We start from the raw sequence: 24,434 nt of genomic DNA on the forward strand, positions 1-24,434 counted from the left end.
TGTTCCCTTTATTTTTTGGAGCAGTGTATATAAATAATATCATCCTCCAGATAAATCAGTGTGTTCCTGTCAACTATTCACTCTAAATACCAAACAGTTAAATGGCCGTAAAACTGTCCACATCCGTCACCTATGTTTCTGACTTATAATTATTATTAAATAATAGCAGCATCTCCACAGTTTCTCTAGCCTGGTGTGTATATATAGATATTGTGTGCGTTTCTGTTGAAAGTACACCTCGTTGTAACATAAACACATAGATTCTGTATCAATGCTGCATATTAGATAAATAGGCTAATTAAAAAAAAAATTGTAGCTATTTGGTCAGCATGGATTGTTTTTTTAATTAATTATATTTTGAATGTGTTGTAGCTATCTGACTGAAGTTTATGTGCTCGTTTTGCCTCAGATGTAAAATGTGTGAATGGCTGAAATAATCAATATTTATAAATAATATCATCCTCCAGTTAAATCAGTGTGTTCCTGTCAACTATTCATCAATACACTCTAAATACCAAACAGTTAAATGGCCGTAAAACTGTCCACATCCGTCACCTATGTTTCTGACTTATAATTATTATTAAATAACAGCAGCACCTCCACAGTTTCTCCAGCCTGGTGGTGTGTTGTGTTTTCTCGTGTTTTCTCGTGTTTCTCGTGTTTTTTGGAGCTGAATTCACTTCACGCTCCCTGGTGAGACGCCGTCATACATGTTTCAGGCGGTTCATCCGGCGGCGTGCTGACGTTTTTCGCAGGAATGTGTGTGATTTGCGGGGTTTGGTGCGGGGAGGGCGCCGGGCAGCCAGGCCGCCTCCCCTTCGGTATAAAACCTCCCAGTCCGGCCCTGCTCTTCCTCTTTCTGTTACCTGGCGAGGGGCAGCAGCTTTGGTGAAAACCCAGAAACACCGGTAAGTTCAGCTTTGATTCATCTGCGAGAGCTTAACGAGCCGGGTTCGGGCCTTTTAATCGTTTTTCCCAATCGTATTAACGTGAAGTTTAAGGATTTTTGTTGTTTTTTTTACTTCGAGTTGGGTGTAAAAATTTTCCACAGGAAACTTTGCCTTTTCGGTTATGTAACTTCACGCTAACCTGTGGCTGTGGATTTTTTTTTTTTTTTCTTTGGAAGGCGTTTGCCACTTAAAGTTAGATTAGTTATCACCTGCCGGTTGCTAATTTGATTAACGTGAATGTCTTCGGTGTGTTTTGTTTAGTTTTAACGAGGTTATGTGAAGTATTTGAACAAAAAAAGACGGGTTTTGAAGGGAGGAGAAAATGTAGGGGGGGAAAGGAACAAAGAGGGGGCTGCTGCTGCTGAGAGAAGCACATCCGAGGATGCTGGAATGGCATTTCTTCCTTCTCTTCCCCCCCTCCTCCATTAAACAACTGCACGTATTCCCTAGTGACAGGTGTTGGGAGTCTATCTGGACTAGATAGCTGGGGAATATTTGGCAAATCGTTGTAACTTTATACGACGTGGCCCATGGAGGAGGAGGAACACGTGTCTCGGCTGGCCTGTAGCCGAGCTGAGGCCTAGCAGCGGCGGCGGCGGCAGCCAAGCGTTTACCGCCATGGTTCAATCTGTCACGATGGACGCTTCTTTTCCACCACTTTTGGGTTAATTCAAAGTCACAAACTCACAATAACTCCCCTGTTTTCACACGGATGGACTATCGCCTGGTTAATTTAAGCCCCAGCCCCCGGCCCTGAGCTATCATGGTTCCGTTAGCTTAGCGTTAGCCCCCGGCTAGCTAGCCGCTGACCGTTACAAGCTGATTACGTTAACCGTTGGTGTTTTGAAATTAAAAAAAAAAAAAATGGAGGACTAACGGACGTATTCATCTTGCTTATTTTTTTCGTGGCAGAAACTACAACAATGGGAAAGGAAAAGACCCACATTAACATCGTGGTCATTGGCCATGTCGACTCTGGCAAGTCCACCTCCACCGGTCACTTGATCTACAAGTGCGGTGGCATCGACAAGAGAACCATCGAGAAGTTCGAGAAGGAGGCCGCCGAGGTGAGTAACCAACCGTAGAGATTTGAATTTTTTTTTTTTTGGTGTCTTTTTGTACAACCGTTATAGTCGGATCCAAGATGGCGGCGGTGTCAGCGTGCCTTCTCTCGGAGCTGAGCCCTGTAGCGGCCGGGAGCGCGCACGCTGGGTGGGGCCTAACGCTAGCAGCTCTGAGTGACTGTGCACTTTATTCAGCCCAGGCCTCAGGCTGTCGAAGGCTTCTGAATACTGAACATGTTCTGAATTACTGAAGTTAAAAAATTCAATGTTTTAGCTTGGCTATATTGTGTATTAATGAATACATGAGTCTAGATTCAGTTTCTAAGCTAAAATAACCTGGTTTCCCATTGGTGTTAACATTATTAGTGCCAGCTGTAGTTCATTATAAAGTGTATGTAAATGGAAGTTAAAGTGTGGCCCCATATGCCCAGTTTCAACAAGCAAACATACCATTTTAGAGCTCTAGTGTGTTATTTAGCTTGGCTATATTGTGTATTCATGAATATAGGAGTCTAGATTCAGTTTCTAAGCTAAAATAACCTGGTTTCCCATTGGTGTTAACATTAAGTGTCAGCTGTAGTTCATTTATAGTGTATGTAAATGGATGTTAAAGTGTGGCCCCATATGCCCAGTTTCAACAAGCAAACATACCATTTTCTATCCATATAGAACAGGCATGTCCAAACTATTCCACAAAAGGCTGTGTAGCTGCTGGTTTTTGTTCCAACCAACCAAGAGCACAGTTAAACCAAAATCTGTTGTGGTGCTGCTTGATTGGTTGACACTAAAACCTGCAGCCATACTGGCCCCTAATGTAATAGTTTGGACATGCCTGACACACATTTGATCTACAGACTGGTTAGTGTGTGTATATAGTTCATTTGTGAAGATGTATGTCTTGTTTGTATCAGATTCATGACAACAAAAGCTAATTGACCATTTTGTTGTTCCTCAGATGGGCAAGGGCTCCTTCAAGTACGCCTGGGTGCTGGACAAACTGAAGGCCGAGCGTGAGCGTGGTATCACCATCGACATCGCTCTGTGGAAGTTCGAGACCGGCAAGTACTGCGTGACCATCATTGATGCCCCCGGACACAGGGACTTCATCAAGAACATGATCACTGGTACCTCTCAGGTAATTATCAGTCATTGTTAAATGGCAATGCAGGACCAAAAACTGCTGAAAATTATCTTGTTTTGGTGTGTAAAGACTGTGTATTAAATATTTGCCTTTTTTTGCTTCAAGGCTGACTGCGCCGTGCTGATCGTTGCTGCCGGTGTTGGAGAGTTCGAGGCCGGTATCTCCAAGAACGGCCAGACCCGTGAGCACGCTCTGCTGGCCTTCACCCTGGGTGTGAAGCAGCTCATCGTTGGCGTCAACAAGATGGACTCCACCGAGCCCCCTTACAGCCAGGCCCGTTTTGAGGAAATCACCAAGGAAGTGAGCACCTACATCAAGAAGATCGGCTACAACCCCGCCGCCGTCGCCTTCGTCCCCATCTCCGGATGGCACGGAGACAACATGCTGGAGACCAGTAGCAAGGTGAGGAGGAAATAAACGAGCCAAAGTGGTGACATTGATTTAAAAAACGTATTTCTCAGCAACAACTAACTTGTTTTTGTTCCCTCTTGTGTAGATGAGCTGGTTCAAGGGCTGGAAGGTCGAGCGCAAGGAGGGTAACGGCAGCGGAACCACCCTGCTGGAGGCTCTGGATGCCATCCTGCCCCCGTCCCGTCCCACCGAGAAGCCCCTCCGTCTGCCCCTCCAGGACGTCTACAAAATCGGCGGTAAGAAGAATAGAGTAGGGGTGGGGCGATATGACGATATTAGATCGTGAAGGAGGATTAAAACATGTAGACGATCTGCCAAAGTGCAGAGATTGTAGGATCGTCTAGGGCACATTTGGTGCATTTTATCAGTATGTTTACTTGCACATGCAACTGCAACTATTTAAATACTGGACAAACTGACTAATCCAGGTGTGTCTGACCATTGTGACTACTCAGACACACCTGGATTAATCAGTTTGCCCAATAATGTAAGACAGGAAATAAAGGAGCTGCCTGAAGTTCAGGAAGTAGTGGAGCTGTGCATAGAGCCCAGTAAAAATCTGTTCAGAAAGGCTCCTTGACCTAAATTGTCCGTTTTTCAATTTTCGATTGAAGATCGTGACAAAATCGAGATTTTTATTTTATTTATTTTTTAAATCGTGATATGATATTTTTGCCATATCGCCCACCCCTAGAATAGAGCAACATTTACTCGCTAAAGAAGATGGCGTTATGATTTATGAATGAGAGCGGCCAGAAAGACTCTGAGGCTATTGAAAATACTAAAATATGGTCGACTTTTCCTTTCCTTTTCCCTCAGGTATTGGAACCGTCCCCGTCGGTCGTGTTGAGACCGGCGTCCTGAAGCCCGGCATGGTCGTCACCTTCGCCCCCCCCAACCTGACCACTGAGGTCAAGTCCGTGGAGATGCACCACGAGTCTCTGCCCGAGGCCGTGCCCGGGGACAACGTCGGCTTCAACGTCAAGAACGTGTCCGTCAAGGAAATCCGTCGTGGATACGTCGCTGGTGACAGCAAGAACGACCCACCCAAGGCTGCCGACAGCTTCAACGCCCAGGTCGGTGTCTGAGAATTTGATCAACAAACTTATTTTGTAGGTTTTGGGTTGTATAAAGTTGGTGATTTGTAGGTTTTCTAACTGAATAATGTGTCCACCACCACAGGTCATCATCCTGAACCACCCCGGCCAGATCAACGAGGGTTACGCCCCAGTTCTGGACTGCCACACCGCTCACATCGCCTGCAAGTTCAAGGAGCTGATCGAGAAGATCGACCGTCGTTCCGGCAAGAAGCTTGAGGACCACCCCAAGTTCGTCAAGTCTGGAGATGCTGCCATCGTCAAACTCATTCCACAGAAGCCCATGGTTGTCGAGCCCTTCTCCAGCTACGCTCCCCTTGGTAAGCTAAAGTTTCCCATCATGTACACAATAATAACAATGTAGAAATGCCAAGTCATGCTCGCACAGTTTAAGCATTAAAACATGATACTCACTCGGTACGTGGCTTCTATCCATCTTCCAGGTCGTTTCGCCGTGCGTGACATGAGGCAGACAGTGGCTGTCGGTGTCATCAAGGCCGTGGATACCAAGGAGATCTCCGGAAAGACAACCAAGGCTGCGGAGAAGGCCCAGAAGAAGAAATGAATGGTCGTGCAGGACATCCAGCAACAAGATGTGTGCCGGCAGCAGCGGGCCACTCCTAACCCCCACCCTGGATCATCATCTTCTCTGAGGCAGAGCTCTCTACTCAAGGACTGGCTTATGCTGATTAAAACCCATCGCAAAAGTTTTCGCAGGAAAAAAGAACTCTGTGGCATTGTCACTTACCTGAATCACATGACGGTGCCTCTTCTCAGTTAAGTTTAAGTTCAAAATGGTTTAGAACTGTATCTTGATGTTAAATGCCACAAAATTTAATTGGAAAGAAAGCTGCTGGTAACTAATAAAAATAAATGTTTGAAAAAATTGAAATTGGCCTGTGTTGTCTTCATCCTGTAGTGGTGCAGTTGGGTGTAGTTTTCCCCGTCTCAGAGAGCTTCTGCCCCGTGCTGCAGCTGTTTTTGACCATGTGATGCACTTGTCAGCCAATCGCCTTGATAGGAGTTATGCAGCCCCAGCCAATGGCACCCCTTAATTTTGAGTCTGACAGCAACAAGAGCATGCACAGCCCTCCCTCTCCTCTGCCTCAGTATAAAAACTCAGGACGGCTCACATTCTGTCCTTTTTTCCCTCCGCTCGAAATCAGGGGACGTCTTTATTTGCTGTGCACAGGTTGGTAAAATCTATTTCTTCGACTCGAGGATAAAAATGCTTATTCATTCAGGAGCTGAGGCAGTTTTTTTTCCTTTTTTTTTTTAAGGATAGGGCACTTGGAATCGGCTGATTTTGACATGAGCTAGAAAATCACTGAATCTAGACTCTTAGACCAGATGCTGCTGGGTTATTTTCACCCTTTTTAAATGCTATAACATTTAAGGTAAAAACATGCAAGCTCACCTTTTTGCCTTTTTGGATTTCTGAGCCAAACTTTGATGTGGAATGTCGTGATATATTCATCTGCTGGATTGGTCAAAAAAAACAAAAAACCTGCTAATTAGGATCAGTAATTGTGAACTTGACTGTAGGTGAATGAGTTGCCAGATTTTTCCTCTTTCTGCCAGTCATGGTAGTCCGTCCTTTTCTACTCTCGTGAACGCGCAGCAGCCTTTTCCACCCCTGCGCTGCAATGCAATGCAAAGCAAGGTGGTCGGGGGCGGGTGCGCGCACTTGCATCAGTTGGTAACAACATGGCGGCTCTGCGCTCGCGGCGCAACATGGAGGAACAACCGGCATCGAGCACATGGTGCATGACTCACCACACTGAGGCTGTTTTCCGGGCGGCGTGAACGAGCACAGACAGAAAATGCGTTTCATCAGAGAGAGAAGGAGAGTTTGTGGGGTTTTTTTTGTTTTTTGTGTAGCTTCGACTCTCCAGTTCCGCCACAGAAACGATTATTATATTTGCATATTATATTATAATATGTTCCACGCAGCTACAGTGACATTTAATGCTGCGTTCAGGCAATGTCAGCAGAATGGGAAACACCAGCACCATTTTGCTTGGCAGTGTTCATTGTGTTAAAACAGCCTACACACTAGCTGTTGTTCTTACCTTTGTTTTGTCGGTTTTTACCTCAAAACACTGCTTTTTTTGTTGTAAATATTAGGTTTAGTGTTAAACAGGCTACCGACCGACAGGGGGCTATTTAAGTGAACGCTTTCCCCCGTGATGTCGGTGTGAACGATGCGACATGAACGTGGCACTGAGCCAGTTACTAAACGGTTGATGCACCAAACGACATATTAGCTTAAATGATTATATTATGTGTTGTTATGTTGTGTCAGCTGGTTTTCGTTTTAAAGGGGGTGTTATGTTGAAGCTCAGGCTGTGTGTTGATGTATTTAACCCTGAAATGTTCCATTTAAATCCAACCTAACTTCCTTCCTTCACCAACCAGCCGCAGTGTTTATTATTAACTTGATTATCTTGACAACAAACAACTCCCTTTTTCTTTTTTCTTTTTTTTTAATATGAACGTCATCATGGCAGGCCCTCAGAACCAATAAGATGAATGTAAAAACCTGTTATACATAGCCTTGAAGCCAATATTATAATATCTGATTATTACCAATGTTGTTTTAATACAGCCAGTGAATCAAAATGGGAAAGGAAAAGATCCACATCAACATCGTGGTCATTGGCCATGTCGACTCTGGCAAGTCCACCACCACCGGTCACCTGATCTACAAATGCGGAGGAATCGACAAGAGAACCATCGAGAAGTTCGAGAAGGAGGCCGCCGAGGTTTGTGATTAACTACAGACAGACAGACAGACAGACAGACAGACAGACAGTCAGACAGACAGTCAGTCAGTCGGTCAGACAGACAGACAGACAGTCAGACAGACAGACAGACAGACAGTCGGTCATTGTGTTTGGGACATGAAGGTGAAAGCTCAGACAGTGAACAGGCTGAAGCGATAGGAAACGGGTGTGGTGGCTGCTGCTGCTGCTGCTGCTGCTGCACTGTGATATTATCTGGTTAAAGCTGCCATCTGCTGTTCAAACATGTGCACTGTCTTCAGCACTACAGCACAAAATATACTTGTTTAAACCCCTTTAAACTGTAAAACATGTGTCTATTGTATCTTAAACTCAAATTTAATCAGGGTTCTTAAAAAGTCTTACAAGGCATTGAATTCATTAATCTAAAAACAAGGCCTTAATTGGCATTAAAATGTCTTAAATCAATTTTTCAAAGGTCTTAAAAATGTTAACACATGGTAAGTGGTATTTTATGGTTGTAATTGGTCTCAAATCTCAAAATAACTGGTAACATTTCGACATAGAGAAGTTAGTGGCGGCCGTCAACGCTAAATTTCTCACCGCCACCAGCTCCCGAGTCAGTGTTTTCTTTTTTTTTCAGACTTTTTATGCATTTATTTTGAAAGGACAGCTGGAAAGAGACACAATCCAATGTTCATGTAGCAGTCACTTTACCTTGGAAGTGGGTAAAATTGTCCCTAACCCTATGTATGTAATTGATGTGGTGTTTTTCTTTTTCTTTTTCTGCATTTGTGTTTATTATGAAGTCAGTCTTAAATTTAATTTCAAGTGGCTTTAAAAATGTCTTAAAAAGTCTTAAATTTAACTTGGCTTAAGCTGTAGGAACCCTGTTAATGTATCATATGCTCATAAAAGTAGTCAAAGTCAAATGTATTTGTATAGGACGATTAAAAACAACCATAGCTGACCAAAGTGCTGTACATGCCTGACCAGACAATGCAATTTAAACAGAATTAAAACAGTTCAGACATACACTAATACATATTCATGCTCCAATTCCACACACAAACTTAATTGAAATGCCCAGATTCAAGGAGAAGAGGTGCGTCTTTAGCAGAGACTTAAATTGCAGGATGTTTTCAGCGGTCTTGTTTCAGCAGCCTGGGAGCTGCCACTGCAAAGGCTCAGTCACCTTTGCTTGAAGGTTTAAGAGGTCACATAGTGTAAATGAGGTGGCGCTGGTCCATTTAAAATCTTAAAAACAAACAATAAAATCTTAAAATAAATCCTAAATCGGACAGGAAGCCAGAACTGGTGGGATGTGATCAGGTTTCCTCTTTCCAGTCATAAAACGAGCACTAGTAGTTGAAGCCGATGGAGAGATGACGCAGCACCAATCAGCCTCTAAAACATCCAAAACATCCATATTACATGTGGCCACAACCATTATACCACTGGATACATGATTTCATAAATATATAACAGTATTATGAGCTGAAGCAAGTAGCAACTAGTCAGTTGATCAACTGTAATATATTTGGCAACTATTTTGATGATTGATTAATAAAACTAGTCTAACAGGAAATCAAATCCTGTCAGATTCAGTCTCTCAAACTTCCTGCTTTTCTCTATCACATATCATTATAAACTAAATATTCTTCTAGTATTTGGCCTTATACGGTCAAACTAAACATGACATTTGAAGATTTCATGTTTGCCTCTGCAATGCTGTGATTGGATCTTCGTGACTAAACAATCAATAATTGATTTATCAGATATGAAAGTACAGATAATTGTTAACTGTTGTCCCAGATGACATGAAATAGTAGACAAATTACATGCGTACACTCAACTGAAGCCAATAAGAAGCTTTTGAATTATTTTATACCTCAAGCATTTGAAAGAACTACAAATTAAAACCACCAAGAACAAATGATGTTTTATATATTTTATAATAGTAAAGTGTATTTGTATCGACCCAGATGAACATACAGCAAACTTAATGTCATGTGATGTCATGTCAACTGCCTCTGTGCTATTTACAGTGAGCATCTAGAGCATTTAGAGACTATACTTAGACGGCAGAGGAGGGGGGGATGACACGTATATATCTGTCACCTGATAGTTCTATACGTTTCAAAGCAACGACACTGATGTGTTTCATTAAACTGGTCCCGTTACAATGAATGAATGAATGAATATTTTATTTTCGTGTCATGCCACCACTGTGACCCATCCCATATGGGATTACAAGACACAAAATACAAAAAAACAAAGACTAGACAGTCCTTCCTGTTGGTGTTACCTGCCACACAGGTGTGACATAAATAAACAATTTCAGATTACTTTCAGTACTCAACAATATATCGCTCTTCGTCTCATTGCCCAAGCCTTTTCAAGAAATAAAGAAAATGCAAAAATATTCAAATAAAAAAGAAGTTTTAGCTTCTCAGCATCGTCCAACCACACAAATTCATTATTTGGATCTACTTTACTAAATAATTTTTGTCTTATAGAGTCATAGAAAGGACAGTAGAACACAAAATGCATTTCATTCTCCACCTCTCGGATGTCACATAAGTTACAAATTCTATCGTCTTCTGCTGTGCCAACATATATGCCTGTCTCGATATGAAGACCAAGAATACCAGCTCTCAATTGAGCACACAGGGATCTTTTCTTTTTAGACAAATTATACAAAACATAGTTTTCTGGGCCAAATACCTGTTTTATTTCACAGTAAGTACGCAGTTTTGGTTTACCCCAAGTATCTAATTCCCATCTATCTTTACTTTGTTGAAAAATAATTTCTTTTAATACGTTAATCTCAACTTTCTCTTTGTTATAATAATGGTCTTCATATCCAGCTCTCAGCAAGATGTCATATATGTCCCTATCCCAAGCCCCATTGGTCAGAGTGTCCCACTCAAAGATTTTTCTTGCAATCCTGTTACGATTTAATCCTAGTATCCTATTCCATAAACGCACCATATATACACTCGTTACATATCAAATAATCAATGATAATAACCTGAAACTTGACTTGATTGATGCATCTCCTGTTTGTTGATTTAACCACACCAGATGGGCAAGGGCTCCTTCAAGTACGCCTGGGTGCTGGACAAGCTGAAGGCCGAGCGTGAGCGTGGTATCACCATCGACATCGCTCTGTGGAAGTTCGAGACCCAGAGGTACTACGTGACCATCATTGATGCCCCCGGACACAGGGACTTCATCAAGAACATGATCACCGGTACCTCTCAGGTAAAGACACATGCTTGAATCTCATTATTATTATTACAGATTATTGTTAAAGGGATAGTAGCATTTTTTTTTTTAAGTGGGGTTGTATGATCTCCAAATAGCCCCTAAGTACTTTAATTGCAGTAGCAGACTCTCTGCACTCCTCCTGTTAGCAACGCCAGCCCATAATAGCCCTGCCCAGAGAACATACAGTGTTGTGAACAGACCCAAAGAACTAACCAACTGCTGATCGGCGGGCGCTAACCCTGGGCGGAGGGATACGTGAGTTGGTTAGGTCCAAATAAAAACTGTGTTTTTCCTGAACTTTGAAGGGCTGGAAAAAATTATATTATAGTGAACAATGGAACTGTGTATTATTTTCAGGTAAAACCTCTTTTAGGCCGTGAAAATAGGCCGTTTCTTTGGGTCTGTTCACAACACTGTATGTTGTAAATCTCTGGGCAGTAGGGTTGTATATCTCCACCACTGAGGCCGATTCGATACGCATCTCGATACGCTGCCACCGATACGATACATTAACGATACACTGAAGCTCCCGTCGATACGATGCGATACGATGCGATACAATGCGATACGATTCTCTCCTGTTCACGATGCGATGCGATTCAAATGCGATTTGATAACGATATGACTTAATTACAAAGAGATTCGGTTCGATATGATGTTTGATACAGTTGTGATATGAGAGTTTCTTCCCACATCAAGTTTATTACCTCAATACCATTCTGCTTTACTCTCTGTATCAATTTGAGGGATGTAGCCTATATTTGGTTAATTTTTACAGGGCAAACCAATAAATCATATTTGAAAGGTACAGTCTAGAGGAAATAAATGGTAGAAATGAAATCCAGCTTAATCATATGGGCTAGTCTTGTGTGGTGGCACCTCTGCATTTTGCTATTTTGCTATGTTATAGCCTAATAATAATAACTTTATTTATATAGCACCTTTAAAAACACAAGTTTTAAAAGTGCTTCACAACACAACATAAAAGAGACAAGTCACAGATGTTTTGTTGTGCACAGGACATTGTTTTCTCTCCAGCCAGTTACAGAGCTCAGGTTGAAGCTCCGTGCAGCAGAGTAGCAGAGCTACTAGCCCTGCTAGCTGTCCTGGATGCTAACCGCTACCGCTACCTAGCGGTTAGCATCCGCGGCTGCCACCGCTTCCCAGCTCACTACAACCAGAGCCACTACCACGGCCCTGCTCCTAGTTACAGCCGCTGACGGCCGAGTATTGACCCGCCGCTTCACTCAGACTGTTTACTTGCTGTAGTCAGAGCAGGGCAGGAGGCTGCGCACGGCTTCCACGGTGGTGCATTCAGGTTGCCTCGGAAAATGAAATGATCGATTTAACCATGGAATTTACCGATGTAGAAGGCTAGAAGAGATGCATCACAAATGCAACCATAAATTATGTCCGATGTAGCCTGAATCTACCGGTGCAGTCGCATCGCATACGTTTATGAATATGAATCGGTGAATCTTCACATCCCTACTGGGCAGGGCTATTATGGGCTGGCGTTGCTAACGGGAGGAGTGCAGAGAGTCTTCTACTGCAATTAAAGTACTTGAGGGCTATTTGTAGATCATACAACCCCACTTTAAAAAAAAATGCTACTATCTCTTTAAATCTGTGTGTGTGTGTGTTTAACTGAGTCGTTCCTGTCCAGGCTGACTGCGCCGTGCTGATCGTTGCTGCCGGTGTTGGAGAGTTCGAGGCCGGTATCTCCAAGAACGGGCAGACCCGTGAGCACGCTCTGCTGGCCTACACTCTGGGCGTGAAGCAGCTCATCGTTGGCGTCAACAAGATGGACTCCACCGAGCCCCCGTACAGCCAGAAGCGCTTCGAGGAGATCACCAAGGAAGTGAGCGCCTACATCAAGAAGATCGGCTACAACCCCGCCACCGTGGCCTTCGTCCCCATCTCCGGTTGGCACGGCGACAACATGCTGGAGGCCAGCGACAAGGTGAGACGCTGACGACGGGACGACAGAAGTACGATACGATACGCATCACGATACTAGAGTCACGATACGAAATGATATTGCGATATCCAAGTTTTGCGGTATATTGCGATATTCTACATAGTAAACTGAAAAATGTAAAAGGCATTATGCATCTTATAAAATCCGAGTTGTATGTAAATCAGATGATAGTGATAGTTCATGGGACAAACTGAGTCAAAACAATGTAATTCAAATTATCCATGCCATTTTATTGTAACTATCCACCACTTTCCGGAGAATGACGCTGGGTGTCACCATGACACTCCATTCCACCGTTACTGTATTGTTGACAGCATAGACTGGTTGATAGACATCGGCCGTGATGACTTTATTTATAATCATCACGTCATTTTAATGAGAACAATACGGACAAGGTTTTAGCTTTATGTCACATTTTCACGTCACTATATCACCGTTGCGACTACTCTGATGTTTATGAAGTCTATAAAACCAATTGTTGAACAAACATTTTAGATTAGCTGGGCTAACCGTTAGCTGTTAGCCGTTAGCAGTGTCAATAAACAATAACTCAATAAACGGCCCATGAAAAAAATATTTTCTCCAGCGGATATCCTAGTTCCAACATGACTGAGCTAACTGGAGTAGTTTCATGTCGTGTCCCACAACGGGAGGGTTTTAACAGCTGACGTCCTGCTGTTAGCTTAGCTGCTGCTGTTAGCTGTCAGCGGCAGCAAAGCTAACAACTACGACAACCATGACTAATTACAAAAACGTGCACACAGAAATAGTAATGTTTGTTCAATAATTCATTTTAGACTTAACAAACATCAGATTTAGTCAAAACGGTTTTTGGCAGCCCGGAGCCCCCACATTTGGTACCTACACCGGGGGCTAACGCTACCAGTTAGCCACTCGCTAGAACTGGTGGCTAACGCTACCAGTTAGCCGCTCGCTAGAATGCTACTAAAACCGACTTCCGTTGTGGTGTGACGCAATGGATCATGGGAAAATAAAGTGGTGGATACAAGCGCAGGTTACAACAACATATTTGCATGAACAACAACACACTGTCTGAGGCAGCAGTACAGTGACACCTCACGGAGCAGAGGAAGTTGTACTGGATTTACGTCTGAAACATGATTTATTATTTGAAAAAAATCAATATATCGAAATATCGATATTCAAAATCATATCGCGATATATTGCCGTATCGATAATTTTCCCACCCCTCTCACTCGTCTGCTGTGTTCTGTGTTGCTGTGCAGATGGGCTGGTTCAAGGGCTGGAAGATTGAGCGTAAAGAGGGCGGCGCCACTGGCACCACGCTGCTGGAGGCTCTGGACTCCATCCTGCCCCCCAGCCGCCCCACCGACAAGCCCCTCCGTCTGCCGCTGCAGGACGTCTACAAGATCGGTGGTAAGCAGCAGTGAGACATTCAGTTCCTAGTTCCTATCTTAACCCTCAATCTCAAAACTGCACATTACCGCAAAGTGCTACTGCCGTCCCAATCATCAGGATGTTAAAGGATAATTTCCGTTTTTTACAACCTGGACCTTATTTCTAGCATAAAATACGATCATTTACTCACCCAGACAACTTTGGTGTCATTTGGAGTCGTTTTGACGAAATTAGCCCCAGTGGAGCGGCGCGTATATCCATATAATGCGAGAACACGGGGCAGCGCAATGCAGCCTCTAAATAACACATTATCTGCCGCAAAACTCGTTCATTTCGCCAATATTTTGTTATGATAGGCTAGTGCTATTCCCCTCCGAGCCCGTGGTGGCATGTTATCAACATGCTGCGCCTCTGACTCGGAGGGGAATAGGACGAATCTCCTTGTTGTTTACAACTACTTAAGGGTAGAAAACCAGCATGAGAACAATAGTGACGGACGAGAGTTTCACTATATATATCTAATTTTTCATGTCACTATATCACCGTTTAGACTAATCTGATGTTTGTAAAGTTTATAAAACCAATGATTGGACAAACGTTACTATTTCTGTGTGCACATTTTTGTAATTAGTCATGGTTATCATAGATTAGCCGGGCTAACGGTTAGCTACATGTTTAACTTTAATAACTCAGTGACTCAATAAACGCTCCATGAAAAAATATTTTCTCCAGCGGATATCTGAGTTCCAACATGACTGAGCTAACTGGAGTAGTTTCATGTCGTGTCCAACAACGGGAGGGTTTTAACAGCTGACGTCCTGCTGTTAGCTTAGCTACCGCCGTTAGCTTAGCTACCGTTAGCTTAGCTACCGTTAGCTGTCCCTGTCAGCTGAGCCACTGATGCTTTCTAGACACTGTGATTCCCCCAAACTGAATAAATACAACACATAGCAACACAAAACACACACACAGAAATAGTAATGTTTCTTCAATCATTTCAGATTTGTCTAAACGGTGATAGGGCGTGAAAAATATGATATATAGCTAAACTCTCGTTCGTCACTATTGATCTCATTCACATTACAGCTGGTTTTCTACCAGGAAGTAGAATGTAAACAACAAGGAGATTCGGTCTATAGCCCTCAACACTTGGCTTTGAGGGGATACTCAGATTAAGGGTTTGATGAGTTTGAGGGTTAAAGAACTGGAATTCACCCGTAACGTCCTAAAAAAACCTCAGGTGAACCTTTAATCTGAAGTTCTCTCTGGACTCACGTCTCCTCCCGCTCTCTCTCAGGTATCGGCACCGTCCCCGTCGGTCGTGTTGAGACCGGCGTCCTGAAGCCCGGCATGGTCGTCACCTTCGCCCCCCCCAACCTGACCACTGAGGTCAAGTCCGTGGAGATGCACCACGAGTCTCTGCCCGAGGCCGTGCCCGGGGACAACGTCGGCTTCAACGTCAAGAACGTGTCCGTCAAGGAAATCCGTCGTGGAAACGTGGCCGGCGACAGCAAGAACGACCCACCCATGGCCGCCGACAACTTCACCGCTCAGGTGAGTCGCAGGGAAAGAACGAGGGAGGAAATACAGACGAGGAAAGAAGGACGGAGGAAAGAGCCGAGGCTCCACAACGCTTTATCGCTCCGTCCGTCAGAATTATCCAGATTTGGCCTTGAGAGGTTTTTGACTGAAATCTAATATCAAAGCTGTTGTCATGGCAGCGTTATGGCAGCGGTTCACAACCTTTTTTGGCTCATGACCCCATTGTGACATTCTGGCGACCCCATCTGAGCTGGAGCATCTTGATTGCGGCCGTCAATCAAGATGCTCCAGCTATTTTTTTTTTTTTTTTTTTTTTTTAAATTATATTTTTAGGCTTTTTTTTCAATCATGATGCGCCAGCTATTTATTTATTTATTTTTATTAAGTATATTTTTTGGCTTTTCATGCCTTTATTGATAGGACCGTCAGGAAACGGGGAGGCAGAGAGAGGTGCATTTTATTGACCTCGATTTATATTTGAGAAAAGTGAAAGTTTAGAATATAGTTGTTTAAGATTGTATATGGTGTTTTTAATCATAATTTTAAGAGGAAGAATAATTAGTTTAAAAAATATTTTTAGCTTTTTTTTTTATTAGGCGACCCCATTTGAATTCTGGGCGACCCCACGTGGGGTCCCGACCCCAAAGTTGAAAACGTTGCATTATGGGATCAGTTCTGGTGTTTTTAAATCCTGACCCACAGAGGATTAAACATCAAATATCAACTTCAAAATCAGTTTTTTGTCCCAAAGATTCATACAACGTGAGGTCTGGGGACCCCCAGGGGTCTTTGAGAGATTTGAAGGGGGTCCCCAATTTTTTCTTGAAATTTTACCACTTTTTTCTAGAAGTTTTTTTTTCTTTTTCTAATTTTACCACTTTTTCTAGATTTTTTTTTTGTACTTTTTTTTTCTAGAAAATTTTTACTTTTTTAATTTTTATTTTTAGCATTTTTTACGAGAAATTTTACCACTTTTTTTGAAATTTTATTCTTCCTTTTTTTGAGAATTTTTCTTACTTTTTTTTGGAGAATTTTTACCATACCACTTCTTCCTAGAAATGTTTAAATGTTTTTGGAGAAATTGGACCACTTTTTTCCAGAAATTTCTCTATAATATTTCCAAAAATTCACGGCATTGGCCCAAATTTAAATGTATTAAAAAAAGGAAGGTTCTTCAGTCTCAGAACAAATATTTGTGTATTTCTGGTGTTTATTTCTAAATTTTGTCCAATGGGGGTCCGTGGTAGCCTGACAAGCCAGACGACATCATGAACATGTCTACAGGGGTGCAAACTTGTCACCTTTCGGCGAAATTCGCCGTTTTGGATCCCAAATTGGTCATTTGTGTGATTCGTGTAAATCCGCAATAAAAAAAAAATTGAGAGAGGGAGAGGGTCCGGCGAGGCAAGCCGAGCCGAGCCGAGCCAATGCACCTGTCTCTTTAAGGCGCATGCAGCTTATCTGGATGATAACGAGTGGTGGCAGCGCTCCTCTTCTGTCCAGCAATACACACCTGAAGCTTCACTTTTAATACAGACTAACTAACGCGACTTTTTGAGCATGGCGAGTGAAAGAGTCGGAGCAAGAAGATGTTCCAGCAGCGTTGTGTAGGTGCTGTATGGGACCGCGTGTGTGTGATGATCGCGATCGCGGCGATTAGCGCGTTTAGCATTTATTAGCGCTGCAGCGACCTGATCAGCAGCAGCAGCAGGAGGAGGAGGAGGAGGTTGACTGACTGTGGCAGGACACCTCTGCCTCTGTTTCACTTTATGTTGCTGGTAAATAATGTGGTTGTAAAAGTAGTAGGCTAAAGTTAAATTAGCTTTAAGAGACATTTTAGCTTTTATATTTTATAAGATATATTTTTTGTAAGAACCACAATTAATAAATATAGGTTATATATTTCAGTGAATCTCTAATTGTTCTTAGCATTTGTTAGATAACTTTATTTGCCCAATAAATTAAAACATGTTGGAACTATCAATGTCTCCTCCCTTGCCACCAGAATCTCACTACTTTTAGCCTCAGACTGTCACAATGATGATCAGATGTCAGGCTGCCTCATTCTTTCAGTTTTAACCTGAATATACAAGACATGATTGATTTTCCCAACGATCAAAGTATACCAAACCGAACCGAAAACCATGACCACAAAACCGTGAACCGAACCGTTGAACATCTTTTAAATACATATTGCCGCTTAATATGTTTTATGTAGCCTATGGCATTTTTAAGCTTCATGTGTGTTATTGGACAGAAAGAGCAGCGCTGCCTCGGAGCATAGCCTACGTACAGAAAACACATTTACATCAATAAATAAATGTTTCACAATGAACCAATTAGTCTGTATTAAATTTTATTTAGTTTGAAGGCAAGGTTTGCAAGGTTCATCTGATGGACATCAAGGGACAGATTCTCCAAGTTTTGCACAGCTTTTGCTCATGCTAAACCTGCATAGGCTGAAGACCCCCTTCACATGTTTCAAAACCAAACAGAGAGAGACAGATTGTGCAGGTTTAACAGGAGCAAAAGCTGTGCAAACCTGAGTAAATCTGGACCCTAGTCTCATGCTAAAATTGACTGTAAATTCACCTTTAAAGTTTGTTTTTAAAAAAATTTCCCCGGGGGAGCATGCCCCCGGACTCCCCTAGGGGGTCGGTATCTTGTCACCTTTTTTACCCCTGATGAGTTTGCACCCCTGTGTCTAGTCTGGCAACGAGCGGTAGACCTCGGCTCAATCCAGGGGGCGGGATGAAGGCTGTCTTTCAAACTGCCTCTGCACCAATAGGGTAGCGCTACGACCAATCAGAGCAAAGAGCAGGATGACGGAGAAAGCTGGTAGATTAAACTTTACATCCTTCTTTGAAATGAACGACTTCAGAGCAGTTTCTTGCTCAACTTTTAAAGAAAATGACAAGTTTAATTCTTTCATAGTTGATGCCAACGCCATTCAAACGATTCCTTTGCCAAAGCCATCTATCTTCTTGTCATGTTTTTCACCGTCGCAAGTATGTCGTCATGGCGTTAAGTCGCCCAACGACTCTCTAAACAGATAGAGCGCTGTGATTGGTCAACACAATCGGTGTTCGAGACTCAAAAAGTTCCTATGGCTCGTTTCTAGACCTACGGAGCAGATAGATTTGCTGCTGCTATAGGGTGCAGCTAGATTTATAGGCTAGGTCCGTGGTCTAATTTGTGTCAATTTAGGGTCCTTGATGTAGAAAAGGTTGAGAACCACTGCTGTAGAGGATTTTACTTCTGTTGTTCACTGTGAAGCATCGGCACAAACAGTAACAGAGCTGATCTCAGGCCAGTTGTGATCTGACTGCCTCTGCTACCACATCCAGATGTTGATGACCAGCTGTTCCCTCCTCCTCTCTCCTCCTCAGGTCATCATCCTGAACCACCCCGGCCAGATCTCCCAGGGTTACGCCCCGGTGCTGGACTGCCACACCGCCCACATCGCCTGCAAGTTCAGCGAGCTGAAGGAGAAGATCGACCGTCGCTCCGGTAAGAAGCTGGAGGACAACCCCAAGGCCCTGAAGTCTGGGGACGCCGCCATCATCAACATGGTGCCGGGAAAACCCATGTGTGTGGAGAGCTTCTCCCAGTACCCCCCTCTGGGTGAGTAGCACTGTCTTTACTTTACTTTACTCTGTTTTGACACAGTATTTTAAAATGTATCATATAAATAGCACGTTACTTATATATAGTAGGGTGAATATGGGTAAAGTGGGACAGTTACGCTTAATCATGTTTATCTTTACATGTGTATACTTCTATTACTAAAAATCATCATTGAGCTCATCATATAGTCAACTTGCCAGCCCATAGGGCCCCATTGTGAACCCGGAAATGTTGAGTACCCCAAAGTTTTATGTTAGAAATACGTAGTATGGGTCCCCAGTATTCAGAAACTGCCGGATGCTAACTAAGGGGGCTTTCACACCTACCTCGTTTGGTCTGGACTTTCGGACTTTCCAGATAGTTTGGATCAAATTGACCTGTGTGAAAGCTCCCCCAGACCACGGTCCGGACTAAAGACCGAGTCTTTGGTCCAGCCTCAGGACGTGGTCTCGGTCCGGACTATCCTGGACCAAGGTCCGCTGCTGCGTAGTGTGAAAGCATTTTTTTGGAAGGTTCGAACTATCAGACCAAACACAGGAAATAACGTCAGATTCGCACGTGCCGAAAAAGTAAATAAACAGAAAAAAAGGAAAGAGGAGCCGCGGCAACCGGCGGCAACACTTGGGGAGAGGAGGAGATCATATTACGTATATCCAGATTTGGTCAGAGGGATGGGTGTGTCATTGTAGGCTACACTTGTAAACGTTTACACGGAATTAAACAGTAGAGTGTTTAATATAAATCCCCAAACGACATGCATTTTTTTATATAGCCTATTTTTTTTATAATGACCCGAATATATATTTTTTTCCGCCGAAAAAAGTCTGAAAAAGACGGATATTTATCAGTGGTTGACACCAAACAACATCTGCCCCAGCAAGTCAGAGCTTTTATTTCTCTCACACACACAAGTGACCTGGAGAGATGCAGCCGCATCTGACAGGAGGATCACGTGTGTGTGTGCGCATAGCGTGTGTGTGTGTTCCCCTCCACTACACAAAACAGCTGATCGCTGATCGCTGCCACTCTCATCAATGAGAGCGCGGCACAACCCTCTTTTTTTCTCTCCTTACATCAGCTCTAAACTCACTCTTCTGCACCGCGATTACAAACCACAGCGTGCTTTGCAGCAGTAGGCTATATTTTTCTTTTTCTTTTCTTTTTTTTTTTACACATATTTCTATTTTATTTTTTTCAGAGCACTTTCTATGCGCTAACGCCAGACGCACGCTCATCCGTCATGACGTCGGTAGATCCTTTAGTCCGCTGTCATAATAGCAGTGTGAAAGCGAACTTTACTGGACTATATGGAAACAATGTAACAAAAAAAAAAATTAAGTCCGGACCTTGGTCCGGACTATTAGGTGTGAAAGCGCCCTTATATATATTGGGCAATTAGCATAACAGACATAATTAGCATAAATTAGCATAATTGCCTATATGGGCAATATTTCAACAAAATTGACTTGGCTGATCTGGGCAATATTGGAGTGGTTTTAGGGGTTATTGATGATGCTGAATCCATTTCTGACATTTTCAAAATTCAAAATGGCTGTCTAAACCGGAAGTGACCAGATTTGAACCGCCAGTGGGCCGATTTTGATGGACCAAAATCTGGTCACTTCCGGTTTAGACAGCCATTTTGAATTTTGAAAATGTCAGAAATGGATTCAGCATCATCAATAACCCCTAAAACCACTCCAACATTGCCCAGATCAGCCAAGTCAATTTAGTTGAAATATTGCCCATAGGCAATTATGCTAATTTATGCTAATTATGTCAATTATGCTAATTGTCCAATATATATAAGTTAGCATCCGGCAGTTTCTGAATACTGGGGACCCATACTATATATTTCTAACATAAAACTTTGGGGTACTCAGCATTTCCGGGTACTCATTGTTGGCAAGTAGACTATTAGGTTTGTATGAGATTAAAAACCAGTGGTTCTGTGTGGATGACATCACTTCCAGGGGCGTGGCTCACCATATTCAACTACCTCCACAGTGAAACAGGGTGGTAGCTAAAATGACATAGCGTTCTGAGCTGAAAGATGTTAGTGTTCTAGAAATAAGCAAACTGGTGGATAGTTTGTAATTGTGATATAAGGGGTGTAATGGTGATTAATAATTTTTAAAAATCACATCCATGTGAGTCTTACATTTTTTTTAAAGTGGCATTTTACTACTGTCCCACTCTACCAATGTGCTATTGGTAAAGTGGGACAATCAGGGCCGGCCCTAGGATGTTGGTGGCCCCCTAAACAAGGTATTTGTTTGTGGCCCTGCACTCTAAGACAAACACCAAATCACTGGTTAAAACTGAATACAGACGTGTTTATGCCTCTGAGGTTTGAGGCCATTTTCTTGACTTATACATATATTTTCTTAAATTTTTCTTTTTAAGATACTTGCAGATGTAACAATACTCAAGTGTTTTATGTCTTTTTGAAACATGTCCAATCCCTTGTGAAAACACTCCTTCAGTCATGAGAATGAACTGTTTTGGTGCTTGAAATAGGATATGAATACAGTAATAGATACGTGTAGAAAACAAGTCTAAAATGACATTTTGTCAGATTGTTTTTTGAGCACAAATGTTGTCATTCTGCCGTTCTGTTTTCACCAAATGTCTCAAATGTGAGATAAAAGAAGCTGAATATTGACTTCACATTACATATAAAGCTCATAGCTGCACGTGCAGACCTCAGGATGTTTAAATGACTTGATGAACCCCGGTACCTTTCTGATCATGTGGCCCCCCACCTAACGGCTGTGGCCCTAAACAACCACATAGAGGGTTTATGCCAGGGGCCGGTCCTGGGGACAATCATTTAAGTCATTCTAAAGGTAGAAATAAGTTCCATTTTTATTCATATTGGAGACGACAGTAGCAGCAGTTATCAGGGATGCAAACAGCGCCGAAAAGCGAAACTCGCTTTTTTCATGACCAATTAGGTGACTTGTGTGAATCGTTCAGATCCGAAGAGTTTTTGTTTTGGGGAGGGGGGGGGGGGGGGGGGGGGGGGGTCTCAGCGTCTCAGCTGGGGTCAGTAAAATGTTTCTCTAACAGGCTGACAGTGACAATCACGTGAAACTGAGGTGAACTCATTCATGGTCTCTGATTATACTGATAACAGCCTAGTACCTCCAATGTAGACCAGGACATGCGCGCTCATTAAAGCGGCGCGTATCCGCGTGCAGTCGGTGCGACGGCGACGCCGTTTTCCCCCCGTGCATGTCCGTGGAGCTGTGCACCGTGGACATGCACGGTTCCCTACGTTGCTGTGTCAGGCAGGTGTTTCCACGGAGCTCTGCCCCGTTTCAGAGGTGAAGGAAGCCCTGAGTGGAAAGACGTCGCCTCCGCCAGTGAAACTAACACATTATATAGGCCTATATGTCCATTACACACTGAATGAAACATCCCATGTCTTTATTTATTCAGTTTATTTTAATAGTAATAATTATGACTAACATTCAGTGAAGACCTAAAATTCAGTTTCTCCAAAATGGAAATATTGCTAAGGATTTTTTTTTTTCAAGCATTTTTAATATAGAAATGTTGGCCTTCTGAAAACTATGTCCATCTATATGCACTCAATACTTAGTTGGGGTTGAACTACTGGAAATGGACTTTTCCATGATATTATAATGTAATTATTTGTTAATGGTGAGCACCCCCCACCCCCACCCCGGGAAATTCCTCTCTTTTTTGGTCCTGACCCGTTTGCATCCCTGAGTTATATAAGAGCCATTCACACACATACTTACAGAGATAAATTGCAATATAGAAAAATAAGATAATGATTGTTTGAGGTTGTCCTCATGAAATGAACTTATCCCACATTATTTAGAGTTTCTCATCCCGTCTCGTCCTCCAGGTCGCTTCGCGGTGCGTGACATGCGGCAGACCGTGGCCGTGGGCGTCATCAAGTCGGTGGAGAAGAAGAACCCGTCCGGGGGGAAGGTCACCAAGTCTGCACAGAAGGCCGAGAAGAAGAAATGAAGTGCGCTGCGGGACGTGGAACGGACAGTCCCGTCTCAGCAGCGGCAGCAGCGGGCCGACGCCTCCCCCCTGCCCCCCCCCGCTCCCAGGCACCGCTCTCTACTCAAGGACTGGCTTATGCTGATTAAAACCCACCGCAAGAGTTTCCGCAGGAAAGGAAGGGAAGGCCCGGTGTCGTCGCCTCGGAGGGGAAACTGTGATCATGATTAAGTTGAAGCCAAAACAATAAAAATCATAAACATTGCCAAATTAAAAACGTTTCTTTTTGTGTTTTTAATATTTCAACACGTGGTTATTAACTGGAAACAGACACACACACACACACACACACTTAGTTATTAGGTCTGATTAGAGGTTTTCAGCCTGACGGTGATTTATTGTTGTTTAACCCTCCTGTTCCCTTCCTCCATCCTTCCTTCTTCTTCCTTCCTTGAGCGAATCTGTTCCCTCCCTCCATCTTTCTTTCCTTCCCTTTTCCATTCCTTCTTTCCACAATCCTGTTTCCCTTCCTTCCTTCCTTGAACAAATCTGTTCCTTCCTTCCTTCCCTTCGTCCTTACTTCTTCCTTCCTTTTTGACCCAACTGACCCAATCTGTTCCCTCCCTCCATCTATCTTTCCTCCCATCTTTCCCTTTGTCCTTCCTTCCTTCCCTCCTTCCATCTTTCCCTTCATCCTTCCTTCCTTCTTTCCTTCCTTTCTCCCTTCCTTCTTTCCACAATCCCTTTTCCCTTCCTTCTTTCCTCCCTTCTTTCCCTTCATCCTTCCTTCTTCTTCCTTCCTTGAACGAATCTGTTCCCTCCCTCCATCTTTCTTTCCTTCCCTTTTCCATTCCTTCTTTCCACAATCCTGTTTCCCTTCCTTCCTTCCTTGAACAAATCTGTTCCCTCCCTCCCTTCCTTCCTTCCTTCCTTCCTTCCTTCCTTCCTTCCTTCCTTCCTTCCCTTCGTCCTTACTTCTTCCTTCCTTCCTTCCTTCCTTCCTTCCTTCCCTTCGTCCTTACTTCTTCCTTCCTTTTTGACCCAATTGGCCCAATCTGTTCCCTCCCTCCATCTATCTTTCATTCCTTTTTCCCTTCCTTCTTTCCTCCCATCTTTCCCTTCATCCCTCCTTCCTTCCTTCCTTCCTTGACCCAGGAGGGATTTCAGTCTGTAATGTTGTGTATAATGTTTCTGCAGTGACAGATGAAATCCTCCTGTATGGTCGTTGGTCTCTGAGATT

At 43.2% G+C, this 24,434-nt stretch overlaps 2 protein-coding genes across 4 annotated transcripts; both read left to right on the forward strand.

Moving 5' to 3' along the window:
* The first annotated feature begins 853 nt into the window (after window positions 1–853).
* Window positions 854–5,555, forward strand: LOC146977866 (elongation factor 1-alpha). Its single transcript, XM_085790633.1, has 8 exons — window positions 854–908; window positions 1,863–2,017; window positions 2,970–3,149; window positions 3,261–3,557; window positions 3,652–3,802; window positions 4,386–4,642; window positions 4,749–4,983; window positions 5,107–5,555. Exons 2-8 carry the CDS (start codon window positions 1,874–1,876, stop codon window positions 5,226–5,228), a joined length of 1,386 nt encoding a protein of 461 aa, XP_085646759.1. The 5' UTR covers window positions 854–908; window positions 1,863–1,873; the 3' UTR covers window positions 5,229–5,555.
* On the forward strand, window positions 854–23,237 carry LOC146977865 (elongation factor 1-alpha). 3 transcript variants are annotated; one of them, XM_085790631.1, is made up of 8 exons: window positions 854–908; window positions 7,276–7,428; window positions 10,495–10,674; window positions 12,347–12,643; window positions 13,909–14,059; window positions 15,339–15,595; window positions 18,973–19,207; window positions 23,091–23,237. In XM_085790631.1, exons 2-8 carry the CDS (start codon window positions 7,285–7,287, stop codon window positions 23,213–23,215), a joined length of 1,389 nt encoding a protein of 462 aa, XP_085646757.1. In that variant the 5' UTR covers window positions 854–908; window positions 7,276–7,284; the 3' UTR covers window positions 23,216–23,237. The 3 variants fall into 3 exon arrangements, with proteins under 3 accessions (XP_085646757.1, XP_085646756.1, XP_085646758.1); XM_085790630.1 differs by lacking the exon at window positions 854–908 and adding an exon at window positions 5,804–5,855 and having other exon boundaries at window positions 7,272–7,428; XM_085790632.1 differs by lacking the exon at window positions 854–908 and adding an exon at window positions 5,804–5,855.
* Window positions 23,238–24,434: the final 1,197 nt, after the last annotated feature.

This window comes from Trachurus japonicus, chromosome 11 (genome assembly GCF_045865225.1).
Source record: "Trachurus japonicus isolate A0001 chromosome 11, Traja_1.0".
In the NCBI taxonomy this organism is placed as follows: Eukaryota; Metazoa; Chordata; class Actinopteri; order Carangiformes; family Carangidae; genus Trachurus; species Trachurus japonicus.

Coding starts and splice junctions, on each gene's coding strand:
- LOC146977866 (XM_085790633.1), top strand. CDS start 1,874: ATGGGAAAGGAAAAGACCCACATTAACATCGTGGTCATTGGCCATGTC. Junction 3,150..3,260: donor TGATCACTGGTACCTCTCAG/GTAATTATCAGT, acceptor TTTTGCTTCAAG/GCTGACTGCGCCGTGCTGAT. Junction 4,643..4,748: donor CCGACAGCTTCAACGCCCAG/GTCGGTGTCTGA, acceptor CCACCACCACAG/GTCATCATCCTGAACCACCC.
- LOC146977865 (XM_085790631.1), top strand. CDS start 7,285: ATGGGAAAGGAAAAGATCCACATCAACATCGTGGTCATTGGCCATGTC. Junction 7,429..10,494: donor TCGAGAAGGAGGCCGCCGAG/GTTTGTGATTAA, acceptor TAACCACACCAG/ATGGGCAAGGGCTCCTTCAA. Junction 14,060..15,338: donor GGACGTCTACAAGATCGGTG/GTAAGCAGCAGT, acceptor GCTCTCTCTCAG/GTATCGGCACCGTCCCCGTC.